At 42.1% G+C, this 15,372-nt stretch overlaps 1 protein-coding gene across 4 annotated transcripts in view; it reads right to left on the reverse strand.

Moving 5' to 3' along the window:
* Nucleotides 1-15,372, reverse strand: part of MYZAP (myocardial zonula adherens protein) — a 124,499-nt gene that overhangs the window by 39,922 nt on the left and 69,205 nt on the right. Inside the window, exon 11 of one of the 4 annotated variants that reach the window (XM_019968765.2) lies at nucleotides 7,709-13,645. The exons of the other annotated variants lie outside the window; for them this stretch is intronic. Within the exon in view, the coding sequence (XP_019824324.1) occupies nucleotides 13,592-13,645 (54 nt within the window). The 3' untranslated portion in view covers nucleotides 7,709-13,591. Of the gene's footprint in view, nucleotides 1-7,708; nucleotides 13,646-15,372 lie in introns of those variants that run through there. 4 annotated transcript variants of the gene reach the window in all.

Consider the following 15,372-nt stretch of genomic DNA (forward strand, 5'->3'; position numbering starts at 1 on the left):
AAAAAAAAAAAAAAAACTTTAACAATTAAAAACAGTCACTAGTTATCCTTTCATATCTATTAAATTTGCCTGAAACTACCGACTGAGAAAATTGGTGCTAGAAGGGCTGGGAGAGACAGCGATTCTTGTGTGCTGCAGGTGGTGCTGTAAATTAGAATGACCCTTTGGGCAATTTAGCAATAAATATTAAGAGCCATAAAGCTGTTCATACCCTTTGACCTACTAATCCCACTCCTGGGAATTTATCCTAAGGATATAATTCAGATGTAGGAACAGAGCTATATATACAAAGATGTTCTTACTCCTATTATTTATAATAGAGAGAAAATGGAAATAACCTTAATGTCCAGCACTAAAGGAAGTGGTAATAAATTATGGACTATCAATTTGATGGAATATATTACACAAACACTAAAAACAAATCTATTACAAAATGGAAAAGTGTTTACAAAAAGCCTCAAGGGATAGAAAAACAAGAGTTTACAATGATGAAAGTAGAAGCTGGAAGAGAAGTTAGATAAATGAAATCATTCTGCAGTTAGGGTAGGATTACGGGCAAAACAAAAGTTTGTTTTATTTACATTTCCTTCACTTTTTGTAGGAAAATTTGCAGAAATTACCCTTATCGTGTCCCTTTTTCATTCCTTCTTATATTGTTAAAATTCTTAAAAGCTGACTTTTAAAGTCTTTAAATGATAGGCAAAATGTGTACTGAAGTGAACTAAAATACTCCAAAGTCAGGGGTAATATGTCATCAAATAACACAAGTGACGTCACACACACACCAGGTGCACCAGCTCTGAAGTAGTCAGTGAATCAAGAGAAGTGAGGGTTACGGATGCCCTCAGGAACAGCTCATAGGAAGAGACCAAGATTATTCTACTCACCTTTTCCCTAGATTTTAGTTTGAAAAAGAAATCAATGCAAAACAGAGATATCATCTAGGGAAAGAGAGCTGAGGAGAGACTTCTGGGCTAATGTTAGTGTGAGGAGGCACCTTGCTCTGGAGGAAAAAATGGGTGTGGGAAGAATGTAAGGGATCTGAAGCTTCTGATGACAGGGCTCAAGTTTTTCAGCAACTGATGCTTCAAGAAGCGATTGTGCTCTTGCACTAAAAATGAAAGCCGTGCACACTCATTTGCTTTCATCCTTGAGCATTTCTCAGAGAAGCATCCTGTACAGTATATTCTGTGGTCAGAGCTGACGTGTTCAGACTAGGGACAAAGGACGCTTAGGCTGGCAGGCAGTGCATGGCAGGCCCCTCATGCCCTACAAGGGGTGCCAACTTCTAATTTCAAGTTATTTCCCTACAGATGTCTGTTCCTGAAGCACACCTCATGCCTTCTCCCAATAAGTCATCCAGTTTCTAAACTAAGCAGACTCTCATGTGTCTGGATGGGACTTCCCTGATGGCTCAGCGGGTCAAGAATTCGCCCACAATGCAAGAGACACAGGAGACACAGGTTCCCTCCCTGGGTCAGGAAGATCCCCCAGAGAAGGAAATGGCAACCCACTCCGTATTCTTGCCTGAAAAGTCCCATGGATAGAGGAGCCTGCCGAGCTATAGTCCAATAGTTGCAAAGAGTTGGACATGACTGAGCAACTAAGCACGCATGCCCACATGTATCTGGGTTTGCTATTATTCTAGCCAACATATGACTCCCAAGCCTTTGGTTCTTTTCCATAATATCTAAATCACACATTTGTGTGAAAAATGCTGTTATTTCTGACTGCCAACTTCAAAGAGCCTTGACATATTGTCTCCTATATCTTACTCCTATAGTAACAGAAACTGTCAAAAATCAGCTATCACTATGTTATTACTGGTGTTTCTTCCTCCCTAGACTGTCAGCTTCTTGAGAGTAAAGGCCTTGATCAGCTTCATATTCTCAGACATTGAATGAATGAATCAAAGAATCTGTCCATCCATTACTTCTAAACAATCCACCCTGTAGACTTCAGAAACAAAGTTGTTTGGAAGAGACTGGGAGGACCAGAGGAACCAAGACAGATTTGCTAAATATATAAGATCCAAAGCACACCCCAAAATTGGGGGCATCCCCAAATCCAGGGAACCACGCAGGCAGTATGCAAGTGAAATCCATTTGGCACATTTGCTCTCACTTCTTGACTCATATCAGTTTGTAAATTTGACCATTAAGAGGTTTATGTACACTTCACAAAACTGCATTTAAATCTAGCTGTCACCAGGTGGTGGTAAATGACCCAAGTTACCAGGCTCAAGTCAAAACATTAAGAAACAAGAAATTAGGTGAAGTCTGGAAAATAAGTGCTTCTATCTTACTTACCCAAGAATGTCATCTTGTTGCAACAGTTAAATTTAAGTATCAAACAGCAGGGGGACTTCCCTGATGATACAGGTGAAGAATCCACCTTCCAATACAAGGAAGATGGGTTCAATCCCTAGTTGGGGAACTAAGATCCCACATGCCACAAAGCATCTAGGCCCATGGGTCACAGCTTCTCAGCCCAGACGCCCCAACTAGAGATCCCACAAGCCACAACTAGAGAGAAGCTCCCACACCACAGTGAAGATCCTGAGTACCTCGACTAAGACCTGACACAGCCAGAGATCAATTAATTAATCTAAAAAATCAAACAGTAAACCCTCTTATAGAACAAAGGGAAGAAACCCATCTGGGTAAAATCTAGAACCTTTTACTTGATGCTAACTCACTGAACTGATGTCTAATTTTGTCTTCATTAGCAAGTTGTTTTTTTTTTTAATTTTTGTAATTCAAACTGAATATATGTCTTGTAGCCTAACTGATCATGCAGGAACAGGCCAGTTTGATATAAGGCGGGTTTAGGGGGTCATCTAGTTTTTAAAACGGTAACTGCTTTTCTTCTTTAGCCACAATTGAGTTACCTGGATAGATGGTTGGAGCCAAGCAATCCCTTTCAACTATAGCCACACACTGGAGTTACCTGGACCAAGTCCACTTCTAGGCTCTACTTATAGATGCTCTCTTACTCAAAAACCCTCCCAAGCTTCTAAGCAGGAGGGACAAATTAGGAGTTTGGGATTTACACACACACACTACTATATATAAAACAGATAACCAACAAGGACCTACTGTATAGTACAGGGAACTATCCTCAACGTCTTGTAATAACCTATAATAGAAAAGAATTGGTTATATATAACCAAATCACTTTGCCGTATACCTGACTCTAACCCAGCATTGTAAATAAACTACACTTCAATAAAAGAAAACAGTAACAAAACAGAACAACCCTCCCAAGCGGTCTAATGTTCCAGCTCCCTAGTGTGGACATGAGATGCTTCTGCTGTGGTCCCACTTTATCTCCCCAGTTTCCTTTCTTGCCAGCTCTGGCCCACAATGAACCCTACAAAGAAGCCACTCCATCCTCTGAGTGCTGTGAACACAGTGGGACCTCTGCCCCAGCTGGTGCCTTCACCAGGCAGGGCCTCCCACCCTCCATCCGCTTCTCCACCAGGAAATCTGCCCGCAGGAGTACTCCACAGTCACTTCCCAGGCTAGCTCTTGCCAAGTCCTCCAGGCTGCCGTTACATCTGTCTCTGTGCAAACCCCTGGCAGGAACCATCACTGCCACCACCACGGTGTGTTTAGATCTTCCCCTTGCACAGACAGCAAGCCCACACGGTACAGAGGCTTAGTGTATCGATTATCTTACATGAAAGAGCAGTCCTCTTAGGAAGTGAAGTCACTGCTATCCATCCACACATTTTTATAAACTGCTTTGGAAACAGATTCCTATAGTGAAAGGATCCCTCCCGATTTCTATCAAAAAGGACCTTGTATGTCAACCATACTAAAATGAAATTATACAAAAACTCAGTAAGGTCCTCTTATGGATTCACAACAACCCCCGGAGGTTGCAAGGCTTGTCAGCTTCCTGGAATTTTTCACATTGGTGACAGACACAAAAGACACGGGTCATTTCGTGTTAGATGTCAGAATGTGATATAGCCTATAATTAAAAGAATGTGAATAGTACCCGACTGTGCAAGACTCATGAAACATAACTCAGTACGGAGGTTGGCGATGTGGAGAGAAGTGAATGAATATAAGAAATACAGCAGCAAATAAGTATTAAATACTAGATAGCACTTGATACTTTTTCTTTAAGAGATTATGCTTTAGGGTGTTTTCTCTTACCAGCTGGAAAATGATAATATACATACATCTGCAAATGCCTTTCATAAAACAGGAGATACACTGTAACGGAGCATGATATAGAAGGTACATTAAAACTGACTGTCACAGTGAATTAAATTGTTTAAAATTTTCTAAGAGTAAGGAAATTAGATTCTTTTAATCCAAACTAAGTTTATGACATTATTGTTTATTTCCTCTGAAATTTGTTTTGTTTTCATTCTAATTTTAAGAATAGCCAAGGAAAGTAAACCAAGCACTTTTATTCAAAATCAGTGTGATGGTTTGTATTTGTGTGTGTGCTTATCATGAAACTCAACACATTAATAAAAAGTTTCCAAACCTCTATCACCAGTACCTCTTTCTGTTACTCTTTCTAATGGACTCATAAAGCCATTAAGATGAATGTTATAGAACCCTAATTTGACATGAAAGATGTTAAAAATAAAGCAAGTTATAAAACAAACAAATAAATAAAAAAACTTTCTACTTTAAACCACCTTGGTAAACAAAGAAGTCATTTTCCCATTGAAAATATACCAAAAATGGATACCTGCCAATCAAAGTCTCTAATCAAAATGAGAGAACCAGAGTTCTGAATTCTAGGTCAAAGAGAAGCAATACGATACTTGAATATGAGTCTTTTTTGACTTTTCATGGGAAATGCATGCTGTTCAATTATTTGAAAATTTGACAGAAAAATAGACTGAAGATCCCTATTATTGTTACCCACAATGAACCTCCAGTTACCCAGAGACCCAGTGGACTGACTGGGTTACAGCTGGCACAGGACAGGCAAGAATCTTCTAGAACTCACCTGGGGTTTTTATCACCTCCCCTTGCTCCCTCTTGTCCTAACCCAGCCTAGTTTTCAGCTCAACATGCTGTGATCTGGCAAATAGTTTTCTCCAGTTCTCTCAACAAAATAGGAATCGTGCCTGATGCCCAAACACCTCACCATGAAAACTGAGAACAACTGATATCTAATACTCTTCCTCTGAAAAGGTGTTTTTTTTTTTTTTTTGCTACAGTTTCTCTTAATTCTATTTTATAAGTGCTATAACAGTTTAATTTCAGAGTTATCTATTTTTTAAGTGCATTCCCTTTGGTAAAAACCACCACAGAAAGAATTTAAAAATAAGGTTACCTTCTTTTCTTAAAAAATGATACAACGCAGGGACCTATGACAAGACGTGGATCTGCCCTGCACTAATGCAGCATCAAAGGACAGTTTAAAAAGGACACGGAAAAGGGTACATTATCTCATTTTGGGGGGAGAGCAGGGATGAGTTAAGGCCACAACAAAACGAAACTGAAAAATTGCTAAATGAAGCTCTGAGTGGGGAAAATGAAAAATCAATGAAGGAACGGAGGGAAAAAGGTACATTTTTCATCTTCATGATGTTTGATTGGGTTTGGAGAAATTCATTTTCAATTAATGTGTCTTGTGGCATTCAGCCAGGCCAGATATGAACAGGGCACACATTTTAATCAATTTTTTTCTATTAAGTTTGAAGTAATATATAATCATAGAACTATACTATTCTAAAGGATCAGTTGAAACTGGCTTCTGCGGTAAAGTAATCTAATTTGGTTTGATTTCTATCTTATATTAAAGATCACCCCACTTCTACTGAAGAAGAACCAGCCCCCTGAATCTCCTGGGTACCCACTCATAACTGGACTATACAAACATCAGTGAAGGATGGATAAACTGGAATCCCAATCTGCGGGCATTCTCTGGCAAGGAAGAAAAAGAGCATACTGGGCATCAGGGCTTTTGCTGGCTTAGCTCGTTATTCTCAGAAACAACCCTCAGAGTCATTACCCCCATAGACGAAGGAACTGGGGTTCCTAGAGTTTCGCTGTTCATGCACTCCTCGACGTCAGCGGTGACCCAGTGCTAGGTTCCAGGAGCGCAGCCGTGAGCCAGGGAGACCTGTCTCCACTGGCAGGGAAGCAGCACGTGGAACAGGAAGTGCACGAGTTCGCACAACAGGGGAGCAAGCAAGTGATGTTTGGTTCCCCTCCCACCCAGAGACGGGATGCATCGGCCATCTGCGGATGGGGTGAGGGAAAGGTTCAGACCACAGGACTAAGAGGGAACCAGCCCGTCCCAGCTGGCCTGGAACTTCCTAGGTTTTAGTCTCATGTGTCAGGAACCTTCTCATTTGCAGGCAAACCAGGACAGTTGGTCACCCAAGAGCTTGATGCTGGCAGGGGTGAGACCTAAACCCATGTCTCTTTGATGACAAGGCCTGGGTTCTTCTGTTCACACCAGCCTGAGGTCCAGAGGGTGGCCTCTGTCCTCCCTGTGATGACAGCCTATCTCGGCAGTGCTGCCTGCAAATTAGGCCAGGCAGGGAAGAACACTGGCAGGCAATACCTTCTTTTACAAACGGTTTGCTGGGGCCCCACGTCTTAAGCCTGGTCTTTTCTCTTCCATGACTTTAGAGGAAGGTGAGGTGGGAAAGCAGGAAGGAGGGTCCTCTAAGCTTCCCTGGATGGACACAGTATCTGGGACAAAAGACCATACACTGAACAGGAATATCCAGGGAGAGAAATGTTTCCAGCTAAACAATCAGAGGATGTACAGGCAGAACTCGTTTTACTGCACTTCTCTTTATGGTGCTTTACACATACCGTATTGCTCACAAATTGAAGGTTTGTGGCAACCCTGTATTGAGCAAGTCTGTCGGCACCATTTTGCCAACAGTATTTGCTCACCTTGTATCTCTGTGTCACATTCTGATAATTCTCACAATATTTTAAATCCTCCACAGCAGCAAAAAGATTACAACTCACTGAAGGTTCACAGGATGCTTCTGTTGTTGTTGTTTAGTCGCTTAGTCATGTCTGCCTCTTTGAGACTCCGTGGACTGTAGCCTGATAGGCTCCTCTGTCCATCGAGATTCTCCAGGCAAGAATACTGGAGTGGGTTGCTATTTCCTTCTCCGGGGGATCTTCCCAACTCAGGGATGGAACCCACATCTTCTGCACTGGCAGACAGGTTCTTTACCACTGAGCCACCAGGGAAGCCCCAGATGATGGTTGCTGCTGCTGCTGCTAAGTCGCTTCAGTCGTGTCCAACTCTGTGAGACCCCATAGACGGCAGCTCACCAGGCTTCCCCATCCCTGGGATTCTCCAGGCAAGAACACTGGAGTGGGTTGCCATTGCCTTCTCCGAGATGATGGTTAGTGACCAGTTTTTAGCAATAAAGTATTTTTAATTAAGGTCTATACAGTTTTTGGCAATGGCACCCCACTTCAGTACTCTTGCCTGGAAAATCCCATGGACGGAAGAGCCTGGTGGGCTGCAGTCCGTGGGGTCGCACAGAGTCGGACACGACTGAGCGACTTCACTTTCACTTTTCACTTTCATGCATTGGAGAAGGAAATGGCAACCCACTCCAGTGTTCTTGCCTGGAGAATCCCAGGGACGGGGAAGCCTGGTGGGCTGCCGTCTATGGGGTCGCACAGAGTCGGACACGACTGAAGCGACTTAGCAGCATACAGTTTTTTATACATAATGCTATTGTACACTTAATAGACTCCAGTATAAACATAACTTTTATATGCACTGGGAAACCAAAAAGTTCATGTGGTTCACTTTACTGTAATATTTGCTTATTACAGTGGTCTGGGGCCCAACCTTCAGTATCTGTGAGGTAAGCCGGTATACAGAAGCACCCAGCTCCACATCTGACACAGAGCTGATGCTAAAAAAAGAAAGTGGTTTAAAAAAAAGTTCCTATTGATAGATGTGCACTACTATATACTAAATAGATAACTAATAAGGACCTACTGTGTAGCACAGAGAACTCTACTCAGTACTCTGTAATGACCTACATGGGAAAAGAACCTTAAAAAGAGGGGATTATGTAGATGTATAACTGATTCACTTTTCTGTACACCTGAAACTAACACATCATTGTCAATCAACTATATTCCAATAAAATTTAAAAAAAAAGATTTACCAATTGTGTCAATTCTAAGACAAAACAAAACAAAAAATAAAGGAGGCTTCAATTAAACACACACACACACACACACACACACACGCAGGTGCACATTACACAAACACATGTTCCTAAAGTTCAGATGCCCTGGAACATGGACCCTCACCTGCACTGACCAGGACTCTCCAGGGAGCCTCTGAGCTGCCCTTCTTGCCCCTCTCCTCTCTGAGTCTTCAAGAAACCCCTGCCAGAGGCATTGGCAATGGGGAGCCATCGAGGAATCAGGAGCTGAGAAATAAAGGATGTTTTCTCGGGTTGTTGCTGCTAATCCACCGCAGTTAGGCTCAACCTACATTTCCAGTCTCTTCATCATTCCTCCCTGTCATCATTACAGTGCACTCAAACTGAAATATTGCTCGCTGAACTCACCCTATACTTTCTGGCCTTCATGTTTGTGCTTTAATTGATTCTATGTCTAGTCTGGCACGTCCTTTTCCACCCACTCAATCCCTGCTACAAAAATCTAACCCATGCTGCAAGACCCAGGCAAATATCATCTCCTCCCTAAAGTTTCTCCATGCACACTAGAATTAGTGAGTATTTGCAGGCACTGACCTACACCCTTAGGGTACATTCTTTCCATCAACAACGTCTGAAGCAGGCATTATTACCATCACTCACATTTTTTGATAAGGAAATTAAATGTTGGAGAAGATAAGTAAATTGCTCAAGATATAAAGCCCAGTGAGAAGCAGAGGCAGGATGCAAAGACAGATTTAATTTACTTGACGCCTACAAACTTAACCACTGTGTTCTCCAGTTTCTATGTCCTCAGCAAACAGCTCATTGCCTGCTCAACACTTACATTCTGCCTTGAGTTATAACAGCTTTAATGTCAACCAGAAAATCCTCTGAGGGCTTTGAGGACTCAGGTCTGTCTTTGCATTTGGTTCATAAAAGGTGCTTCTTAAATGTTTACTGACTGACCCATCAGAAACGCGCTCTCCATAAACAGGGCCTAGCTCTTCGTCACCCCCACTCCCACTGCTGTATGTGAAGGGCTGACCTTCCTGCAAACTTTAGCACAGAGGCAGGGGAATGGGAATATATAAAGACAGTGGTGCAAAGGAAATTACTTCAGCTTGATAAAGGCTGAATGAAAAAAGTCAGTGGTGGAAGGATGGACTATTCAATGAATGGTGTTAGAGAAATAAGCCTTCCATGAGGGAATAAAAGGTGGAATTTCTATTCATACTATATACACAAAAAATAAATTCCATACAGATTACTCTTTATTTGTTCAATAAAATTTATTGAGCACTTGCTATATGCCAGTGACTATTTCAAGTACTGGGGATACAGACATGAATGAAACAGACAAAAACCACTGCCCTCAGAGAGCTTACATTCCAGTGGGGAGAAAGAGACAACACATAAGCAAGCAAAACAGGTAAGTGTAGGATATATCACAAGATGATAAAGTGTTATGGAGAAAAAGAGAGGAAGGAAGAACGATGGGCAAGAATGTGGCGGGGGAGGGGGGGTGGTGGTGATTACAGACCTAAAAATGAAAAACAAAACTCTAAAACTTATGACAAACAGACACACAACACAGCACAAAAAGACTGATAATTTTATAACAATTTTTTTAAATGTATATATTGTACAAAACCCCATAAACAACCAAAAACCATGAACTGGGAAAAGATAATAGCACGCAACTATTTTGATAAACAACTAATATTGGCAGTATACAGAATTCCTACAAATCAGCAGGAAAAAAGAAAAACCACCAAACAGAAAAATGAACAAAGGATGTGAACAACCAATTTATAACAATGGGAGCTTGACTGCTGAGAAGTTTAGGGTCAATTTCTCTAGTTGTAATGAGTAGTTAACAGGCTGATGCAAATTAAAACTAAGCCAAAGAAATATTTCACAACTGGCTAAAATTATAGTCTAAGAGGTGGTGAGGATGTGGGGAAATCTGTCCTTCCACATGACAGGTAGAAGTCTATGCACACTTTGGAGAGTGACAGAGGTGAGACTGTGCCAACCCCAGTCCCTGGCAATTCCTCCTCTAATTTTATTCCCTCGATAAGCATAGACACATGTACAGTATTGTTTGTAAAAGAATAAAAAATTGGAAACAAGCTAAATGTCTATCAAGAGGATACATTATAAGATATTCAGACAGTGGAATATTAGAGAGCCATCAAAATGAATAATTAAGATCTAGTATATGGAACAACACCAAAAACAAAATTGGGGAAAAGAGTAAGTTTCAAAATAAATACAATAAAATTTATTTATACACTATATATAAAATTTTACACAGTTTTATTATTTATTTGTATTTTGTCCACACAACACAGCATGTGGGATGGTTTCCCAACCAGGGGTTAGACCCAGGCTCCTGTGATGAAAGCACCAAATCCTAACCACTAGGGCACCAGGAAACTCCCAGCATACCTTTTCAAACACAGAAACTAAGCTATATATTGACAATAAACATATGTGCGTGTAGTAAAAGCAGAGAAACATGGTCTGGATAGAGGCCAGTTGCCTCTGAAGGAAGCGCTAGGGCAGGATAGGGTGGAGGGTAAGAAGGACAAAGAATCGAAATGGGAGGAGTAAAATGAGAATGTCTTTAAAGTTCTTTATTTAGAAAAAATACAAAATATGCCAAAATGTTAATATCTTTCAATTCCAGAAGACAGTACATGGGTTTTATTTTTATTATTCTCCATATTTAAAATTTTTTCCAGGGACTTCCCTGGTGCTCCAGTGGTTAAGGCTCTGCATTTGCAAGGCAGGTGGCACAGGTTCAATCCCTGCTTAGGGAACTAAGATCCCACATGCTGTGCAGTGAGGCCACACAAAAAAAAAATTATAATTTTTTCCAACTGCTAAAAAAATAAGCAAAGAACAAGGCTAGCTTTGGAGTCAAAAATCTGGGTGTAGACCTAGCACCATCATCACTCGTGGAGAGGCTGCTGGCAACTTATTTTTTTAAAACTAAGCTTCAGTTTCCTGTACTAAAATATGGTGCCAGTAATACCGCCCACAGAGAAATAGCGTGGCATGGGAGGTCTAGATGTACAGCCATGCAACACGATGAATACCCACTCTCTGAGAGTTACTCGGATGAGAAGCACTGTCACAGAGACCGCCACAGACAGGATGTGAGCTTCCAAGCCTCTGAGAAATATATCTGAGCCAATCAGAAATGATTTCAACAAACAGAAGGTGGGTTCAATGACATTTACAAAGAAAAGACCTTCTCCCTTGAAAGGACAGTTCGAATCGTGAATACATTAACCAGTACCAGCAATACAATGAACCTGCAATATTTCAATAATGCATAGAAAAAAGGTTTACCTCTGTGTGAGCTTTCTGACGCCTTCTAAAGCCTTCACATTTTAGATCAAGCATCTAAGATTTTTAAATCAAGAAGTGGCTAATACAGTGTTAAACACCAGAATTGAAAACTGTAACATTTTCAATTACTGTAAATTCGGCCTCATTCAATTACTGTAAATCCGGCCTCAGCTTGTGTGTAGTATCTCCTTTGGGTAGGAGTGTGAGCGGCCCTAGGACAAAAGTATAGCCTTAAAAAAGAGTCCAAGGCTTAGGATCCAATTAAGGGTTGGGAATGGAGTGGTAGTGTGAGTGGGGGGTGGGCAGGGTTTGAGCACCTAACTCATGTTTGATGTAGTAAGTCAAGTTCACACCATATCGCTGTCCTGGCAGGAGCGGTAAACTGAGGGACATGGGCAAAGGCAAGGAGGAGCAGATGGAGGGAGGTCCTGAAAGGCAGGGGACCCAGATCTAAGGAGGTCCCCAACCAGCCCAGGAACCAGCATCAGGCCAAGGCGGAGGTGCGTGGGTCATCTAGTTAAGGCAAAATTTCGGAGGCACTCTCAGGGTCTCACAGACAGTCTCAGCCCCTCACTCACTCTCTGCCCCACAACAGAAGGCTCATCTGGCCCCAGGACACTGCCCATGGCCCAAAAGACAGAAGGAACTCCCAGGGCAGGGCAAGAGCAGACAGTCCTAGGACGGAGGCCCACATGGGTGCCCCACTTTCTCTAGAAGTCATTACACTCCCTGGTTTGATATTATTTCACTTTTTGAAGCTGAGTTGTGAGTCTACTCCACTAGAACAAATGCTAATAACTTTTCCACCACAGATTTGAAAAACACGAGGGCAGTAATGGAATCTCTAGAAACAATGTAGGTCCCTATGCTAGAGTGATATCTAGATGAGCAATTCTCAGATCCGACTCCAAGCTCCCTGGTGGAAGCTGGGAAACCCAGCAGAGTATCTGGGGATCTGCATTCAAACAGAACACTGGCGGGGAGTAAAACCACATCACCAGTTCACTACTTAAGTGCAAAGTTATCCATGTGCTCCCTTTCTGCTGCACAGAAACATCTAAACGGAAGACCAAAGCCAACTACTGACCAGAAGGCATTTACCTGCCCACTTGGCCACAGAGAAGTGGATGGAGTGGAAAAAACTACCCAACGTCTAAATGACACCCACCCCCTTGATGAATTCACTCCATCACTAGGCTAATACCACCCACTGACTATTATTACCACTGCTGCTACTACAATTCTCAGCAACACTGTTTAGTTGAGATACCAGGGCCTGTGGCTGTCTCAAGGCCTCTATAAAAATACAGCATGCATGAAGTATATTTCACGTCAATATATTGGGTGGGTCAAAAAGTTTGTTCAGGTTTTCCCATAAGATGTTAAGGACATTTCAGCCAAATACATTTCTCTTTTCATCAGATAGACTTCTTTTCATGAAGTGAGTTGAGCTGTGTATTCATGGATGGAAGCAAACCAAATGTACTTAAACAAGGAGAATGCTAAGTTGACTAATGTTGTATCTTGATTCAGCACTATGACATCCTCAGGGCCACTTCCCACATACAAATATAATCAAGCGACAGTGACACTTGGCTGCTTCTGTATTTCCTGGGGTGTGATCAGGTGGGGAGCACTTCCTCCTGGAGCACTGGAGTTCTTCAAGCCTGCTTCCCATCTCCTTGGCAGGTGTCCTTGATAGCTTTTCCATAAATAAGGCTTCAATCTCCAAGATCTTAGGACCAGCCTCCACCTGGCACTTTAAAATTATATTTTAGTACTGTCTTTCACCACAGTTACTTCTTTGTTGTCTAGGAACCCATGTTGCTAGAAATACTCGGTGGGTCTTGGAGTTCTCTTGACTCTGTAGTGTCAGGCCATGGAAGCTGAGGTTACAGAATGTGGGTGTTTCCACAAATAAGAGCCCTACGTCATCACATTTTCCTTTCAATAGCATGTCTTTCGTGTTTTGTTCATCAGCTCATCACACACACATACCACCTCTTCCCAGCAGAGAGAGTACAAGTGTTCTTCTAACCACGAACAATGAAAGCAACTGCTTTCAACCCGGAGCAGGCTACCATTTTGTTATCTTCCAAAGAGCCGGAGACTAAATCTGGAGAAGAGCTCGTGGGACATGATCTGGAAACAGGGCAATTGAGCGGGTTAGGGTTGTGGGCTCATCGTTGCGGCTCTTTTCCCTTTCCCCCAGGTGGCTAATTTTCAATGAGGGAGAGCACTCTGAATCCTCTAAACAGAGGGTACTTGGTGAAAACGTGTTTTGCATTGTACATTTCAGCACACCACACCACACAAGAATTTTAAAATAAATTGTGTGCTAACAAATGGCAGATCCATTTAAAAGGGAAGATTCTCGGAACAGAGAGAATTTGAATTTTTTAAATTGCTTTCCTCCAGATAATTTTCCCCTGGGCAGAAAGCTGCTTTGATTGGCAGGGGACTGGGCCTTGATGAGAGCAGGGAAAGAGGTGTCAACGCCCTGTTGACTGAAGATATTTAAAGATATGTCAGGTGTTCACTGCTCGGGCTGTAGGTTTCTTGCAGCCGTGTGCTCATCCCTGATCTCCTGTGTCCTTTAGCAGCAAGCTAAAGAACTCTACCTGATTTGAGACAAAAGACCCACACCCAAGACAGCTTGGCAACAGAAGACTGAAGCCCAAGAGCAAGGATGACTGGAACTCAGCTAACGCCAGATAGTAAGATCCATGAGGGCAGAGCCACTATCTGCCCTGCCCACCCCCAACTGGTGCCCGGCCCCAGCAAAGACAAAGTACAGGCAGGGATCTGGTAAATGGATGGATGAGTGAGTTTCTTCATGACTGTTATTTTTTTCAGTGCCTCTGTATTTTCTGGAAAACTCTTAAAAGTCTAAAAGGGGCATATTTGGGCGTGTGTGTGTGTGTGTGTGTGTATCTATTTGTCAGATCCAGAACTAGTCAGAAGAACTAGTGGTGGGAAGGAGATGACCAACCCCTGATAAACAGCACAAAAGGAGACTTAACCGAGTACAAAGATCTAGCTAAGTGGGGGTATCTGCTCTCACACTTCACAGAAGATACTCTGTATCTTTTCTCAATGAACTTGACCCGATAAGATATATATTAATCCTTCATTTCAAAAGGGTGACTGGAACTTTTACAGCACAGATCCCTGTGGAAGTGTACTGTCCCATACAATGAAAAATTATTATTGGGCTAAGGATGGCAATACCAAGATTGGTTAATTTTTATTTAGTATATTATTAAGAAATTACACTCCAGACACGACTGAGCGACTTCACTTTCACTTTTCACTTTTATGCACTGGAGAAGGAAATGGCAACCCACTCCAGCATTCTTGCCTGGAGAATCCCAGGGACGGGGGAGCCTGGTGGGCTGCCGTCTATGGGGTCGCACAGAGTCGGTCATGACTGAAGTGACTTAGCAGCAACAGCAGTAGGAGTGGAAGTAAATATACTGCTTAACATGTCAGGATTCAAAGAAAAATTATTATTGGGCTAAGGATGGCAATACCAAGATTGGTTAATTTTTATTTAGTATATTATTAAGAAATTACACTCCAGACACGACTGAGTGACTTCACTTTCACTTTTCACTTTTATGCACTGGAGAAGGAAATGGCAACCCACTCCAGCGTTCTTGCCTAGAGAATCCCAGGGACGGGGGAGCCTGGTGGGCTGCCGTCTATGGGGTCGCACAGAGTCGGTCATGACTGAAGTGACTTAGCAGCAGCAGCAGTAGGAGTGGAAGTAAATATACTGCTTAACATGTCAGGATTCAAAGAACCTCAGTAATAATACCTAAATGTTTTGAGAAGAAGGAAGCCTATCATTTTAATAAACTAAATTT

The sequence above is a fragment of the Bos indicus genome, chromosome 10, assembly GCF_029378745.1.
Source record: "Bos indicus isolate NIAB-ARS_2022 breed Sahiwal x Tharparkar chromosome 10, NIAB-ARS_B.indTharparkar_mat_pri_1.0, whole genome shotgun sequence".
Classification (NCBI taxonomy): Eukaryota; Metazoa; Chordata; class Mammalia; order Artiodactyla; family Bovidae; genus Bos; species Bos indicus.